The sequence below is a fragment of the Ochotona curzoniae genome, unplaced genomic scaffold (assembly GCF_017591425.1).
Source record: "Ochotona curzoniae isolate NIBS_2020 unplaced genomic scaffold, NIBS_Ocur_1.0 contig_430, whole genome shotgun sequence".
Taxonomy (NCBI): domain Eukaryota; kingdom Metazoa; phylum Chordata; class Mammalia; order Lagomorpha; family Ochotonidae; genus Ochotona; species Ochotona curzoniae.
This window is the reverse complement of record NW_024466219.1, coordinates 15,210,501-15,226,659: the sequence shown is the minus strand read 5'-3', so window position 1 is coordinate 15,226,659 and position 16,159 is coordinate 15,210,501. Positions and strand designations below refer to the sequence as shown.

General features: G+C 56.0%; 1 protein-coding gene across 2 annotated transcripts; it reads left to right on the top strand.

Annotated features, from left to right (window-relative positions):
* Nucleotides 1-230: 230 nt before the first annotated feature.
* NUAK2 (NUAK family kinase 2) lies at nucleotides 231-15,897 on the top strand. Of its 2 annotated transcripts, XM_040985529.1 has the most exons (8): nucleotides 231-593; nucleotides 8,441-8,561; nucleotides 10,810-10,813; nucleotides 10,844-11,015; nucleotides 11,192-11,257; nucleotides 13,133-13,252; nucleotides 13,630-13,762; nucleotides 14,159-15,897. In XM_040985529.1, the coding sequence occupies exons 1-8, from the start codon at nucleotides 363-365 to the stop codon at nucleotides 15,205-15,207; spliced, it is 1,896 nt and encodes a 631-aa protein (XP_040841463.1). In that variant the 5' UTR covers nucleotides 231-362; the 3' UTR covers nucleotides 15,208-15,897. The 2 variants fall into 2 exon arrangements, with proteins under 2 accessions (XP_040841463.1, XP_040841462.1); XM_040985528.1 differs by lacking the exon at nucleotides 10,810-10,813 and having other exon boundaries at nucleotides 235-593; nucleotides 10,864-11,015.
* The last annotated feature ends 262 nt before the right edge of the window (nucleotides 15,898-16,159 follow it).

Here is a 16,159-nt window from a genome sequence, read left to right as displayed (position 1 = left end):
GGTCCTCTGGTCCCCGCTTCTGTCCCGCGCGGGGGTGGGGGGCAGGTGGACGGGACTCCAGGTCCGCATTGACACTTTCGACCAGACAAGCCGAGAGGAGGAGGAGGGGCCGGGGCCCGGCAAAACCAATGAGGGCGGCCCTAGTCACGCGCCGCCGGCGGACCGGCCAGTGCGCGCTGCTGGGAGTGGCCAGAGCTCCAGGCTTGCAGAGTTTATAACAACTTGGAATGCGGCGCTTTACAGCGCACTCGGGGGCAGCTAGTGGGCTTGGAGATCCGGTTGCAGGACACGCGCTGCCGGCTCTACCTTTCCCGACACAGCCGCCTGAGCCCTTCTCTGCCCTCGCTCGCCTCCTGCTCGCCATGGAGTCGCTGGCCTTCACCCGGAGGCTCGGCTCGGGCTCCTCGGCCGCGGAGCTCGCCCGGCCCCTGGCCGACGGGCTCATCAAGTCGCCCAAACCCCTGATGAAGAAGCAGGCGGTGAAACGGCACCACCACAAGCACAACCTGCGGCACCGCTACGAGTTCCTGGAGACCCTGGGCAAGGGCACCTACGGGAAGGTGAAGAAGGCGCGGGAGAGCTCGGGGCGGCTGGTGAGTGCGGCTTCCTCTCACGGCGCGCAGGCTGGCGGGCGCGCGGGCCGGGGGGTCGGGAGGCGGGTGGGAGGCATGCGAGTTCGTCCCGCGGAGATGGTGCGCTTTTGTGTGTCCCACGATCGTAGGTGGGGACAGAGCTCAGGGTGAATAGGAAACTCCAAAATCCCAGACCGCGTGGTCCTCAAGGAAGATGGATGGGAGTGAGGGCTGGATTTGGCTTGGAGCGGACCTAGCCACAGGGTGGAGTAGAAGAAGGAGGAGGCGCCTGCTCTTAGCCGGTGCTTAGAAAGTGTGTGTGTGAGAGAGAGGCTGAATGAATGAGGCTTGGCTCTCTTCAATTCCTCGTCCCCGCAATCCCGCAGCCACTGGAGGGTGGGGGTACGCGCAGGGCGGCCCTGGGGTTGAGTGGCAAGTTCTTTAGGTTGGATTTTTGATCCTGGGAAAAATAGGAAAACATGTGTGTTTGGAAGGACCTTTTCAGAAAGCATCTGTTGCTTTGGTGTGTGTCAAAAGCAGCATACACAGCCTTCCTTTCAGGCTGCTAGGAAAGCTAAGTTAGGAATGCAACCCCAAGCTCACTGAGCTATAGAACTTACTCAGAGAATTTGCATGTAAGTCTCAAAAGGCTGGCCCTGCGAAGGAGGCAGATCTCCCAAACACTTGCTAGCCGTGGGAACCAGGCACCCTCCAACTAGTGTCTGGTACTTGGGGTCACCTGGGATCTGCATTTAAAATACTCCTCCCCACACTCAGTGGAATTTCTTCTAAGGTGCAGATGGGGCAGGATCGCTTGTATTTTAGCAAATCTTGTGGAGCAGGTGCTTTAGGGCCCAAACGTGTGTGTGTGTGTGTGTGTGTGTGTGTGTGTGTGTGTGTGTGTGTGTGTGGGCTGCATTGGCCAAGGCAGCGGCCGCCTGCCCAGCTTGTGTTTGCTCTCGCAGCCAGTAGCCAGTTTGAAACTCAAGAAGTCGTTTCATTGGTGAAGGGAGGTAATGTTGGAGCAAGGGGTGGATTCTGGATCAATAGGGCCGAGTCTGTTTTCCCTGTTAACGCCTGGCACGGTCCCCAGCTGCCTGCTGCCAGGTTACAGCTCTTGGGCAATCCCCTACTTCCTGGTTCTCCTTCTCTTTCTCTTTCTGTAACATGTGAGGGCCCAGAGAGGCTGCCCTGCCCAAACTGCTAGGCCCAGGTTTTTCCAGAAGCTTAGCTGGCAAAGAGTGTCTGATGTTCCTTGTTGGGTCCTGGGGTGAGACCAGGTGCAGGGCACTGAGGGGCCCAGAAACTAAAAAACTGAGGTCCACATTGATAAGTCCCTCCCCTCCCATGACTCGTGCGTGTGTGTGTGTGTGTGTGTGTGTGTGTGTGTGTATGTGCACATGCCCGGGTATGCACACGTGCCCCTTTGTGTGTGATACCAAGAGAGGAGTTCATTTTTGATTTTAGAGTGAAAGAGACCAACTTTCCATTGTCACACCTCAGTAGCTCAGGCGAGATTCCTGCTCTTATTACATCAGACCAGAGAATGCAGAAGAAGCTCCTGGTCTCCTGCCTCCTGCTGTGTGTAGGGAGCCAAGATCTGGTGGCCTTGAGACTTCCCCCTGCACCTTCCTGCCACGCAAGCTACCCAGTACTGCCACTGGGAACTCACTCACACAGGATCTCCCTCTTCTCCTGCTGTACAATGGCTCCCCCTCCCCAGCTGCTCCTCCTGGTCCTGACTGTCCTCCCTGAGCTGACACTCCTGGGGCCTCAGGATACTTTGCTGGGGGAGGGGGAAAGGGGGATACGGCAGCCACCCCCTAAGAGATGTCCTTCCAAATGTGTGGGGGCTCTACCTAGCACAGCCTACATGATGCCCTAGCCCAGGGGGTCCCTCTCGCTTTCCAGCACATCTGCCACTCTCACCGTGCCTTGATGGGGTTACCAGGCCCCAGATGGGAGTGTCCAGAGGGAGGGAAGAGCAGCTGGACAGGCCTAATGGCTGCTCCAGAAGGGCATCAAAGGAAACACAAATATTTGGTCTGGATATTGGATATAGTCCTGGCATCCAAATGACATTTCCTCCTGTGGTTCTCTCAGTTCACCTCCCCCTAAAGACAAAAAAAAACACGTGCCCGGGCCACAGAACGACAGAGGCCAGCCCTCAGGAACGTCCTTTGGGACAAGCTGCGTGGACGTTTCACCACCCAGAAGTACTATAAGGGCATGTTTACCTGTTGCCTGGGGAATTGACCAATCTGTCTCCAAGGGCTGGAACATGACTGAGACAATCTGATGGGTGGGGAAACTGAGGCTGGGAGAGGGGCAGTGCCTTGCTTGTCCAATGTCTAGTTAGCGGCATGCCTGCCTCATCCATCCGGGCCCTGGGTGACTGAGTGCTGAGTCTTGGCCTGGGGATTGGTTATGCTTGAGATGAGCCTGGGCTTGTCTCAGTGTGCGCTGTCATTCTATTGCCTTTCCCAGGGCTGCAGGCAATGCTGTGGGGTGGGAAGAGGCACAGGGAACCTCCCTCTGCCCTCCACACACACATTGGCTGCAGCGAGGGATCCTGGGTAGTGGAATTACACAATCCAAGTGGCTTTTTTTTTTTAAAGATTTATTTATTTTTTATTACAAAATCAGATATACAGGGAGGAGGAGAGACAGAGAGCAAGATCTTCCGTCCGATGGTTCACTCCCCAAGTGACCGCAACGGCCAATGCTGCGCCAATTCGAAGCCAGGAGCCTGGAATTTCCTTCTAGGTCTCCCACGCGGGTGCAGGGTCCCAAGGCTTTGGGCCATCCTCGACTGTCTTCCCACGCCACAAGCAGGGAGCTGGATAGGAAGTGGAGCTGCCGGGATTAGAACCGGTGCCCAAATGGGATCTTGGTGCGTTCAAGGCAAGGACTTTAGCCGCTAGGCCACTGCACCAGGCCCCCAAGTGGTTTTTCAATCCCAGCTATCTAGGAAGCTCAGGGTTCATTTGGCAACCCTGGTGCTTCTCAGCCCTATGGCCTCTCTGCCTCACTCTCCTCATCTGAAAAATGGGCATGATAGTGATTCCTACTTGCTGGGCTTTTCCCCGGGATTAAAGGTAATCCAACACCTTTAATTTTTAATAACTGAGTGTTCCTGCCTCAGCTCTCCCTTCCCTTTCCTGGGACCCCTCCTTCCCTAGTACCTGCCACCTGGGACTGTCTTGCCCAAAGAATGCGAGTGGTTGGTGTTCAGCTCCCTAAAGCCAAATTGCTCCGGCCTTTGCATTGCTCAGGCTCCTCCAGTTCCAAAGAAGGGCTCCCGCCCGACCAGCTGCCCAACAACTTGCTGGGCAGGACCCTGCCCTCCCGGCTCCTCCTGCACCTGCCTGCTCAGCACCAAGGAGGGAGGCTGCAGGCAAGTCTTGTCCTTGGGCTCCAGCCAAACCACACAAGAGGGCTGGGCAGGAAGCTCTCGCCTGGCGAACTGGCAGAGTGGGCTGGAGGGTAGGGGTGGGGACGGTACCCTATGGGGCTTGGAGAACAAGGCTCGGGTGCTTCTCTTGTTCTGTTCTCTGGCAGATCTGACGGAGTGATGAGCCACCCCCAGGCCCATCTCCATTTTGCCCAGCCTAGGCCAACCTGGCCCAGCCTCTCCTCCACTATCTAAGTGGGTCATCCTCCAGTTCCTTGCCCCACTTCCCAGACAGCAGCTGCTCTGTGAAAAGCCAGAGAGGAGTCAAAATTGTTGACTTCAGCTCCAGGCAACAGCTATGACCAGCCATGACCAGCTTGCACCCTCTCTCCTGGTACCTGGATCATCATCATCTCCCATCTGCTTATCCACTCCCCAAATGATCACTGTAACAGCCAGGGCTGGGCCAGGCTGAAGCCAGGAGCCTGGAACTCCATCCAGGTCTCCCACATAGATGATAGCAGCCCAAGCATGTAGACCATCTCCCACTTCCCAGGATCATTGGCAGGGGACTGGATTGAAAGTGCAGCAAGCTGGGACTCCAGCTTGTGACTCCATCCCTGCCATGGGATGCTCGCGTCGCAATTGTACACCTGCTGTGCCACAAGGCCCGCTCCCAGGTGGTGCGTTTCTGAAGATGCTGAATAAAGTCACTGGAGTTCTGAGGGAGCTTGGAAATCCTTTCTTAACTGCAACCTTTCTTCCTGCCTGGAACACCCTTGTAGACCCTGCAGAGCCCCCTTCCTTAACTTAGCAAGCTTCACTACTCCACTGAAGTCTGACACAATTTTCTCATAGAGCTGATCTTCCCAGCCCCTCCAAGCAGAAGAAAGCTCTGGTCAGAGCCTCTGGGGGCCCTCAGCAATAAGGATCCTACCTGCCACGTGGCTCACGTTGGACTGGGCGTGGCTTCACTGTCAGCCCAGGCCACAGGACTGAGGGCTTGGATTGCGGGGACTGACTCCCCAGCCCTGGGCATGGTGCCAAGCCCACAGTAGACATCAGCAGGTGTTTGGATTGTTAAGAAGATCCTTTTACTTGTCAGATGAGGATTAAAACCAGCCAGTTCTAGTAGCCAGATGGGTTAAGGGACTTATCTTAAGTTGCATAATTTGGGGCAAATCAGAATTCATGGGCTCCCGAGGCCCATGCCATTAGTCAAGTGTCTATGGGCCTCATTTTCCTTTCCAGTCTATTCAGGTGACCACATCATTCATTGTATACACTAGGATACTTGAGTGAGGAGAAAGGGTGATATTAATAAGTATATGAAGACAGACCTGGCACGTAGCCCTTCTACTTTGGGTAACCCATGCAGCCGCTCTTGCCCCCCTCCTTGGCTTTCTTCGGATTGTTTTTATTCCTGGCTACCTTGCAGATGAGAACAAAGGTCCTCAAAGGTCAGTTCCACCCAGGGCCGGGAAGAAGGGGAGGAAAATTGTATCTGGGCTCCATTGCTGTCAATCAAAGTTCAGCCCAGTTACTCAACCAACAAATATTTGTTTGTGACCTCTGGCCACTGGTCAGTTGTCTGAGCACTTTCTGTATGCCGAGTTCTGTCCAGACCTGAGCCAGTAGTGTATCTAATTTAGCTTGACAGGCTGAGCCGGTAGCCAGCAAGAGGCCTGCCCGTGGGGCTAGGATGGGTCAGAGAGCAGAAGCGCACCTCCAGCAGCCCAACAGCCCATCCCTCTTTGTGTCTGTCTGTCATTGGCTCTGCCGGGACTGCTGGAGGCCCGATGACATAACCTGTTTCCCCTCCTGGGAGGTGCCAGCTGTGCTGTGGCCTCCTGGGACCAAATGGACCTATTAGGACGGAGGCAGGGGCGGTCCCTCGCCTGTCCCTGAGGTCACAATACAAGCTTGTAGGTGGGTGAAGTGCTCACAGGTTAGCAATTCTGAATTAGAGCCACAGGCTTCTGTCTCGGAAGAGGTGGATCTGAGAGTTCTACATGTGCACCCCTACCCAGGCAGTCTCCTTCTGTCACCCCAGGAGCCCCTTCCTTTCTGGAGATCCATCTCTTTAAGGCCTTGTCTTCAGAGCCCTGTCTCCCATTATGTGTTCGTGTGTATGCAAGAATACTATGTGCCTAGTTTTGCATATGGGCACATCATAAGTTATTTAGTTGAAAGGCAGAGTGACAGAAAGAAAGGTGAGAAAGTGACAAGGAGAGAGAGGTTTTCCATCTGCTGGCTCCCTTCCTAAATGATTATAACAGCTGGAGCTGGGCCAGGCCCAAAGCCAGGAGCCAGGAGCTCCATCCAGACCTCCCACATGGGCGTCACAGACCACGGAGCGGATGGGAGCGGATGGGAGTGGATGGGACCTGGGACCGGAGTGCTTGAGACATCATTATCTGCTGCCTCCCGGAGTGTGCTGCATCACAGTGCCCATCCCCTAAAATATTTGTGATTGTCCAGATGGAATTTGTGTTTATGAATGAGTGGCTACCCATCCGTATCCATTTCATGGCCCTTTGTCTCCAAATAGCTTCTAATGCCTTACACATTATCTGGTTTCAGAAACAAAGATTTTTAGAGGGAGAGAAACTAGTTCCGTAAACATATCCTTTAACGAGAGAAAGTGGTAAGGAAAGGGCCGTGGGAGTGATAGTTGGCAGCACATGAAGAAACAGCATCCAAAAAGCCCTTTACCCTCCACACCTCACCCCATGCCCCTTTCCCAGCCTGGGGATTTTTCCCTGCCTAGCTTGCTGCGGAGAGAAACCTGCTGGGAGCAAAGGAGGGGGGGCAGCTCTGTTCCCTGCAGCTGCCGCTGGGGCCCCTCCGGAGGCCAGGCTCCATTGTGACCATGCCTCCCACCGGCCATTGTCCTCGCAGCCCGGCTCTAGGCGGGCAGTGAGCAGGGCCTCCCTCTTTCCCGGCAGCCACAGCTCCAGGGCGGAGGGCGCCGGGCGCGGGGCCCGCCATCCCCGGCGTTGCCGAGGTGACGGCCCCGGGCTTTGTGCGCTGCTCCGGTGTCGGGATTAGGGCTGTTCCGCATTCCTGTGCGATGCGCGGGCGGAAGCCATTGTCTGCTCCGGAGCCCTGTGAAAGGAGGATTAGAGGCTGCTCCGAGCCAGACCTTCCTTTCTTCTGGGTCCCCATGAGTCCAGCCTCCTGAGAAACCCGGGCTGGAGCGGGTTTCCGCCTGCCGTTCCCGCGCACGCAGAGGAAGCCTGGTGTTTACCGCTGCGCCCTTGCGCAGGACCTGCCAGGAATTGACCTAGCTTGGACACCCCGCCCCCACCCGGCTCATGCCGGGGAGGGGGCCCTCAGAGCAGGGACGCCCTCTCGGACGTCCTAGTGCACCTGCTTACTCCACGAACAAGGAAGCTGAAGCTCTCAGACTGGGGTGGGGGATAGACTGGCCCCCTGCATGGCACATCCCCGGCCCTGCTTGCTGTCACTGTCTCCTGTCACTCCCAGACACTGCTGCTGAGCGGGGTGCAGCAGAGCTGACACCTAGAACTGCGAGGCTCTTTCCCCATTTCCTTCCGCTGACACCTCCCTTCCTGACTCCCCTGCGGGGGCCAGCCAGAGGGCTTCACCCTCACCTGGCATGTCTCACTTTTACCCACCAAGCCAGCCAGGCTGGGATGGGTTTTGCTGGAGCAGAGAGGTGCTTCACGTGGACTGTAAAGACTGGTGTTGGCTTCTTTTTTTTTTTTTTCATAGTTTTGGAGTGGTTTTCTAAATTGTAGTCATATATATAGTAAAATGTGTCATCTTAAGTGTGTAATTCAGTCACACGTAAGCATATTCTCATACTGTAAACCAGGGCCATACCCATATCCATGTTTCCATCATTGCAAACAGCTGTGTGTCCATTCAGTAGGAAGTCCCCCAGCCACAGACACAAACACACACACCTGCTCACCTTGGTTCCACTTTCCATCTGGGTGATTTGCCTATTCTTGGTACCACATCTGAGTGGCATAATAAAAAGCATTTGTTCTGTTGTGAACATCCTCTGTCATGCATAGCGTTTTCAAGGTTTGTCCACTTTGGAGCTTGGGTCAGAGCCTCATTCCTTCTCGTGACTGGGCAATAGCCCATTGGGTAGATAAACCAAGTTACCAAATGTGCAGTCGAAGGACAAGTGAGAAAAAGGCCCAGCCTTCTCCCCAAAGTGTGTGAGGCTGATGGCTTTGTAAATCAGAAAGCGTCAGCTTTGTGAACATAGGTGGCTGCCCTCCATGTCCATCTGAATAAGGGTATGGTGGTCCTGACAACCTCTTTGGAGAGGAAACTCCCCAACCTTCGGCCACTCACCCTGGGAAAGGGCAAAGCGACTTCTCTGGGGTGTCCTGGGGCCTCTGCAGTAACCACAGGGCAAGGACCTCCATGTGTCTTCAAGGACACCTCTCCATGCTCCACCTTCCACCTCAGTCTCCATGCTCTCCGTTCCCAGGTGGCCATCAAGTCCATCCGGAAAGACAAAATCAAAGACGAGCAAGACCTGATGCATATACGGCGGGAGATAGAGATCATGTCGTCCCTGAACCACCCCCACATCATCGCCATCCATGAAGGTACAGTATTGGGGTGTTTGCTGCTGGGGGCTGTGTGTGTGTGTGTGTGTGTGTGTGTGTGTGTACACACGCGTAGGAGGGGTCAGGACAGATTACTCAAAAGACAAACAAAGCAAGGGTTCTGAAGCTGGGTAAAAGCTGGAATTGAAACCCCATTGCATGACCTGAGCCACTTACTGAATTTAGAGTCCAGGCTCGGGTTCCTCATTTGTGACCCAGCAGCTTCCTCCTTTACAAAATGGCAGGATCCCATCTGCGTCAGAGCGTGGTTGCAGGGGTCAAACTACGTAATATCACCAAGTGGAGCACTCTGCGTGGGGAGGTACCCAGAAGACTGCACCCTATCTGGACACTAGTCCCCCAACCCTCTGATCCAGTGAGATCCTGAGCCGTCCAGGGCCTCTGCATCTGTCTTGGGCATGTGGGTGCTGCTCTTCGTACATCCCAGGGGCCAGGCCTTCAGGATCCAACCTGCCTTCTGAGTCATTCCTGCCACGGGGCTGGCTCCTACCCCTGTATGTCTCCCTCAGCCCCAGTGTGTCTCCCTCAGTCCCTCCTCTCTGATACCAGTGCCAGTCTCACTGTTCCAGCTGTCCTCTTCCCTGTGGCCCAGACAACAAAGTAAGAGAGGGTGATGGGGGAGAGGGGGCGCACCCACACGTACCTGTCTGCACCCAGCCTTTACCTAACAGCGGTTAGCTGGGAAACACTGGGTTAAGTCAAGCAGCAGGGCAGGGAGGGGGCTGTGGCTTTGCACTCTGTCTGACTATTCCTGGAGAGGCGGAATAAAGAGGTGTCCACCCCCAGATTCTGTTCATAGGAGGACTAAGGGCAGAGCCGCTGGCATGGCTCTATGGCCTGAGTGCATTTTGGGAGGAGTCCAACAAGTAGCTGAGAAGGCTAATTGTATTTGTGGACTTTCCTCGGGGGAGAGTGGGCAGATAATAAAGTCTTGGTGAAGCCAGACTGGGCTCAAGGTTGTGTGTTTGTGTATATGTGCACGTGTGTCTGTGGAGGCTCCGCCACATTCCGGCTAGGTCTGAGAACAGAGCTCTGAACTTTGTTTGTACCCCAGAGTTAGCCACTGTGTGTCTGGAGGGGATCCCCCAAATGCATCCCATCCTCCTGAAGACCACAAGTCTGTAGGCTGGGGCAAGGTGCCTCTACCTAACTGCTCTCCCTGTTGTACTCTGGTTGGCTTGGGACCCCCAATTTCATGGCACAAAGGTTGCATGCACTTCCTGCAGTAACATCCAGAACCACGGGGCTGGGGTCTTAGCAAGGCACCCTTAGGAAGCAGGACCACCATGGGTCAAGACCTACTCGAGAAGCACAGGCCTTGTGGCCAGGTGCCTGAGAGCTGAGACTACTTTTAAGGGGAAAGACTTCTCTCTCAGCTCCTACCCAAAGGTTGGACAGCCACGGCCCTGGGGCTGGCTGAGCAAGCCAAACTCATAGGACCCGTTTGGCACAAAGATGCGATGTCAGGGACACACAAGTTCTGACACACCACCCAGTGGAAGGGCCAGTTTGGTGAATCAGTTGCTCTTTGGCTTTCAGGAGACTAACAGCCAGGACAAGGCCAGAAAAGGCAAGAAGGCCCCTCCTGCATGTGGAGATGGGCCAGGGGGTGGGCTGTCTGCCAGGAACCCAACCCATCTGCTAATTACCGAGTGTGAAATGATTGCTTCTGTACGTGTGGCCTGGAAACTCCATGGCACTGTATGGTTCACAGTCCACATCTTTTGAGCTTCAAGGCACACGTGATTCTCGGCATTATTTTGCAAAATGTATGCATGAGGACCATGATGATGACAATAAACACCTGCCTATGGGTCAGCTCCTACAGCAGCAGGCTCAGCCCACCCCAGAGCTCAACTGAGTTTTTATCTGTTTGTAATCCTGGCCCTGTGCACTTGCCATTATTACTGCCCCCTGTTTCCAGTGAAAACACTGAAGCCCAGGAGTTGAGTCGCTTGTCCAAGCCCACCCAGCAAAGCTGCCTTCTTAATGGTACATCTGGAAGAGATTTGTCCAAAGTCACAGAGAGGGAAAATTACCATTCTGAACCAAAGAACCCAGCCTTTTGCTCTCCCCTGGGTGGTTGCACTCAGAACCTCATAGCCTGACTGTCTAGGGAGAGGGTGGGCCTGGACCATGCCAGAAGCCCCGAGGTCCTCGGCTCTCCCTTATTCTCTGCCCTGCAGACAAGCCCTAGGTGGGGAGGGCCTGTCCAGTCTGTGTCCAGTGGGGTGCAGCACGCCCCAGGAGAGCCTAATGAGCCCTGCCTTGTTCTACCCAGTGTTCGAGAACAGCAGCAAGATTGTGATTGTCATGGAGTACGCCAGCCGGGGCGACCTGTATGATTACATCAGTGAGCGGCAGCGGCTCAGCGAGCGGGATGCCCGCCACTTCTTCCGACAGATCGTCTCTGCCGTGCACTACTGCCATCAGGTACACCCGACCCCCCCGTGGCCATGTGCCGCAGTGTGCAGAGCCTGGGGTGGGAGGAAGGACCTGGGATTTCTTGCACCCTGGGCATCCCAGGCCCATTCAGCTCCTTGTGTGGACCCCTCATCCCATCCCTTCCCAGATGATCTGCCCCTGACTGTACTCCCTGCCTCTTCCAGAATGGGGTGGTCCACCGGGATCTCAAGCTGGAGAACATTCTCTTAGATGCCAATGGGAACATCAAGGTGAGCCTCATTGCTTCCTTTCCAGAAACTTCCCCATGCTTCCCTGGCTTTTCTAACCTATTTCCCAACTGGGGATCAGGCTTTGTGGGTGCCACCGGGGACCTCCACAATCTTCTGCTGCTCCCAGATTGTTTGCCAGGTGGAGAATTGAGGGTACAAGATGAGGAGTAACACTTGCCCAGGGACCTGGGCTTTGAGTGGCCGAGCTGGACAAGATAGAACCAAAGTTTCTGACTTCCCAGGTATTTGTTGCTTTGATGTCACAAGGCTGGCAGGTCTAGATCCCAGGCCAGCAGGAGAAGGGCATGGCTTGAGATGGGCATGGCTTTTGCTCCTGACCTTGGGGCCAGCAGGAGAAGGGCATGGCTTGAGATGACCCCACCTCCACCTACCGTGTGCATGCACACCTGCACGCACGCACATCTCTTCAGTCCGATGTACCTGGATAACCTTTTGGCACCTTTCCCCGCGGACAGGTGCTCTAACATCAGCTTCCTGCTTCGTGCCGCAGCCTTCCCCTGTCTCAGCAGTTAGATTGAGCTCAGTCAGCAGACATTCGAGTTGATGGGAAAAGGGAGATGTCAGGAGCTGGCCCAGGCCAGGGAGGTTAGCCCTGCAGGCATCTGGGGGTGACTGCCCTCAGGTGCCCCTCAGAGTCCTCCTAGATCCAGGACATAGTTTTTTTTCATGGTGCTTGACCTGTGCCCTGAAGAGCCCTGGTACCGAGTTCACTGACCTGACCCAGCCCGTTCCCGGAGCAGGTGGGGCTCACTTTGATGCTGAGCAGCAGGAGGGTGGCAGGAGCCATAAACTTCCCATAACACAAATGGACTCGAACTTTCCTCGCTGTAGCCATCATGTACCTCCTTATGGCCTTTGCCTGCTCACTGCTGGAGTAGCAGCAATAAAGCTATAAAGGAGGGAGCCCAAGTTTCACAAACACCTCCCCACCCTGGGGAACCCGTGGCCCTCCAGTAGGGCGGGGCAGTGATGAGCAGTAGGGTCATGAGACAGCCTCAGCCACTGTCTCGGGACACACAGGAAGGGGTCCCTCTCAGGGAGCCAGAGCACAGCTTTGGGGTTCCTCAAGCCCTCTACATCTGGCTCAGAGTGAGCCGTGAGCAGGTGTCTTTGCCTGGGCTACATCCACAGCTCTGGTCTTTGTTTTGGCCTCCTGGTTGTGTCTGCTTAATTAGACTGGGCTGAACGGCCCACTCACCTCTACCACCCCCGCTCCCCACCGCCCCAGGCTACTTCTACCATGTCCCAGCCAGGTGTGGGCCAAGATCTGAGCTCCTTTCTGTGAAGGCACCTCAAGCCTGATTCTTTCAGGCTTGCTTCTGAGGGCCTCTGTATTGGCATGTGGCTCTCCCCTTCCTCCCCTTTGCCATCAGGCTTACCCACAGAATCTCATGGGGTCTCACAGGAGAGATAGAGTGGGAGGGAAAGCAGCGTGGGGAGGGGAGTGAGTGTGTACAGTCTGGCTTTGGGGGCTCAGGACAGCAGCGGGAACCTAGGACTTCCCAGGGTATGGAGATTCACAGCAATGGAAGGATCCTGGTCGAGGGGAGGAGGTTGCCCGATCGGGAGGAAATGCAGAGGCAGAGGGAGCACTCTGGGGTAGATAGACAACAACTAAGCAAAGGAATCCAGGCTCTCGTGGCTCCAGAAGTCCCCACACCATTGTCCAGGTGCCCCTTTGAGGCTCTTTCTTTCCGGGGCTATATGAGTGATGCCCACTGTGGGGTGGGGTCCTGGGGGCTATTTCCTTATGGATGGGGTCTGGGTCCCCCCTGCCCAGCTCCATCAAGGCTGAGCCAAGAGCTTCAGGACCACTCAGGCCTGACCATGTCCATGTCTGCCCCTGCCCCACAGATCGCCGACTTTGGTCTCTCCAACCTCTACCACCAAGGCAAGTTCCTGCAGACGTTCTGCGGGAGCCCGCTGTATGCCTCGCCTGAGATCATCAACGGCAGGCCCTACACGGGCCCTGAGGTCAGTGCTCCCTCCGCCCATGCCAGGTGCCCTAGTCATCCACTGTGACCTCACATGGACCTGTTCACTTTCTGCCCATACCTCAGTCCTCTCAAAGGCAGCTGCTTGCCAGGCAAGCTTTTGCTCAGACATGCAGAGGAGGCCAAACTAGAACCAAAACTGTGGCTCTCAGCACGTATCTGCATCTTTGCTCCTCCCCCCACTCTAGTTGGGAATAGAAGGTGACAGACGACCTCTCCCCCAAAGCCTCAGGGTCCCTCTGTCTCAGGTTCCAGAGGGATGACTGAGCTCCAGGTCCCAGTGCGTCCCTTCTGTCATGTGGGTGGTGTTGAGTGTGTGGCACCAGCATCCTCACTAAGCCTCCGTCCCTCCCACAGGTGGACAGCTGGTCCCTGGGCGTCCTCCTCTACATCCTGGTACATGGCACCATGCCCTTCGATGGGCAGGACCACAAGACACTGGTGAAGCAAATCAGCAATGGCTCCTATCGGGAACCGGCAAAGCCTTCCGGTGAGGAGTGATCCCAGCCAGGCCTGGGTACAAGTTCAACAGTGGCACCAGAAAGTATAGGGGCAATGGTCTCATGTAGCCCATAGAGACTGCGGGGAGCAGGTCCCCTCCATTGTCTTCTGTACCATGGTTGATTGTGTTTGGGAAGTTCTTCCTAGAGTCTAGCTTAGATCCTCCTTGCTATAGTTGCCTCATTTTCTGTATAATGCAGAAGGAAAGGAAGGAGAGAACCCTTTGTGGAGAGGAGGAGAACAAAGGAGTCATGGGATAGAGAGAGGATGGCAAAGTCACCCCAGGAACACTGGACTAGGAAGCCCTGGGTGGAGGAGGCCAGTCGGTCCCCATAGCCCCACTCTCAGTTCTGCAAGCTGACACGCTGGCCCTCTTGTCTTCCAGATGCCTGCGGCCTGATCCGGTGGCTGCTGATGGTGAACCCCACTCGCCGGGCCACCCTGGAGGACGTAGCCAGTCATTGGTGGGTCAACTGGGGCTATACCACCCGTGTTGGGGAGCTGGATGCTGTGCACGAAGGTGGACACCCCAGCAGCGACTCTGCCCGTGCCACCTCAGTGGCTGACTGGTTCCGGCGCTCCTCCCGCCCCCTCCTGGAGAACGGAGCCAAGGTGTGCAGTTTCTTCAAGCAGCACGTACCGGGGTCGGGGGCGTCGGGGAGCCCCTGCCCCACCAGCCTGGAGCGCCAACATTCGCTCAAGAAGTCCCGCAAGGAACACGATGTGGCGCAGGCACGCCAGGGCGTCCCTGCCGGAGACACCTCCCCTAGACTTGGCAAGAGCAATCTCAAGAAGAAGCTGTCAGGCTCCAGCCACCCTCAGGAGCCCAGCCTGGCTCCTGGCCACCCTGCGCAGCCCGTGCCCATGCTCCCCAAAAAAGGCATCCTCAAGAAGCCACCGCAGCGTGAATCTGGCTACTACTCGTCCCCAGAGCCCAGCGACTCAGGGGAGCTCTTGGACACAGGTGACGTGTTTGTGAGCAACAATCCTCTGGAGCCGAAGCCCCCTCAAACTTCCTCGGGGCTGCCGCATCCCAAGGGCATTCTCAAACTCAACGGCAAGTTCTCACGTGGGGCTCTGGAGTGCACAGCCCCTACCACTTTTGGTTCCTTGGACCATCTGGCCTCCCCGTGTGTCCCACCCCCCCGGGCCAGCCGTCCCCCCTCGGGAGCCGCTAGCGAGGACAGCATCCTGTCCTCTGAGTCCTTTGACCAGCTGGACCTGCCTGAGCGACTCCCAGAGCCCCCGCTGCGGGGCTGTGTGTCAGTGGACAACCTCTCTGGGATGGATGAGCCCCCCACTGGAGGCCCTGGCAGCTGCCTGAGGCGCTGGCGGCAGGACCCCCAGGGGGTCAGCTGCTTTTCCCTGACAGGCTGCCAGGAGGTGACCCAGACCTACCGACAGGCACTGGGGCTCTGCTCCAAGCTCAGCTGAGGGGGAAAGAGTGTTTGCCTTGCCCCAGCATGGGCAGGCTCTTAAGATGCACCTGGCTGCACCCCCGGGGGACAGTGTCCCAGCCCCCGGCAAAGCTGCACGTGGATACAGCGTGGGCAGGGTTCTTCGCATCTTCAGACCCTGTGACCCAAGATGTTGAAAAGAAAACCTGTAGAGCGAAGGGGATGGCCCTGCGTGGCTGGCTTCCAATTGTCTGGGTTTTGTGCACTGGTTGGGAGATGGGATGGAGGGGTTGAGCTGTTACTGCTGTGAATAAGGTTTCCTTGATGGCCACTGTGGGCAGCCTCTTCCCTGCTCCATCACCAGCGTGGAGTTGGAAACACACACACACCCCAATCCCTAGTGGCAGCCACTAGAATTAGAATGTTACCTCTGATGTTCCCTAGGGCTTCCTGGGGATGGACTGGAGTAACCTTCCTTATTTGTCCCAGCAGAAAGGGAGGAGCCCAGCGCCTGCCTCCTCCACACCTCTGTCCCCTTCCCCCTCCTCCAAACCTGGCCTGAACCCCCTGGCGTCGCTGCTACAGACCTCCAGGGCCTGGCCAGGCTTCGGCTGCTGTGCTGATCTCATCGGGGAGGCTACCCCGCCTTGGACCTCAGAGACTCAGGACTTCTGCCTCTAAGCTGCTCCTGAAATCCGGACTGTGGATGGATGCAACTCTGGGCTTTCACAACTGGGAATGTTTTTGTTATTTATTTTTAGGTTCTCAGCTCTATTTTGTAAAAAAAAAAAAAAAAGAAAAACGAATCTTGCCGGTTTTGATCTTGTGACTGCTGTGGCCCCAGGGGAAAGTCCTCAATGACATCAGACCTTTGTCCAGAGGGAGAGTTTTGCAATAATTTCCCCTGATCAGAAGGGTAGTGGGGGGGAGCTGCTGTGCATCTCCAGGGATTTCAGCAGTGTCTTGGGGTGAAGCAGTGTCTTCCAAAA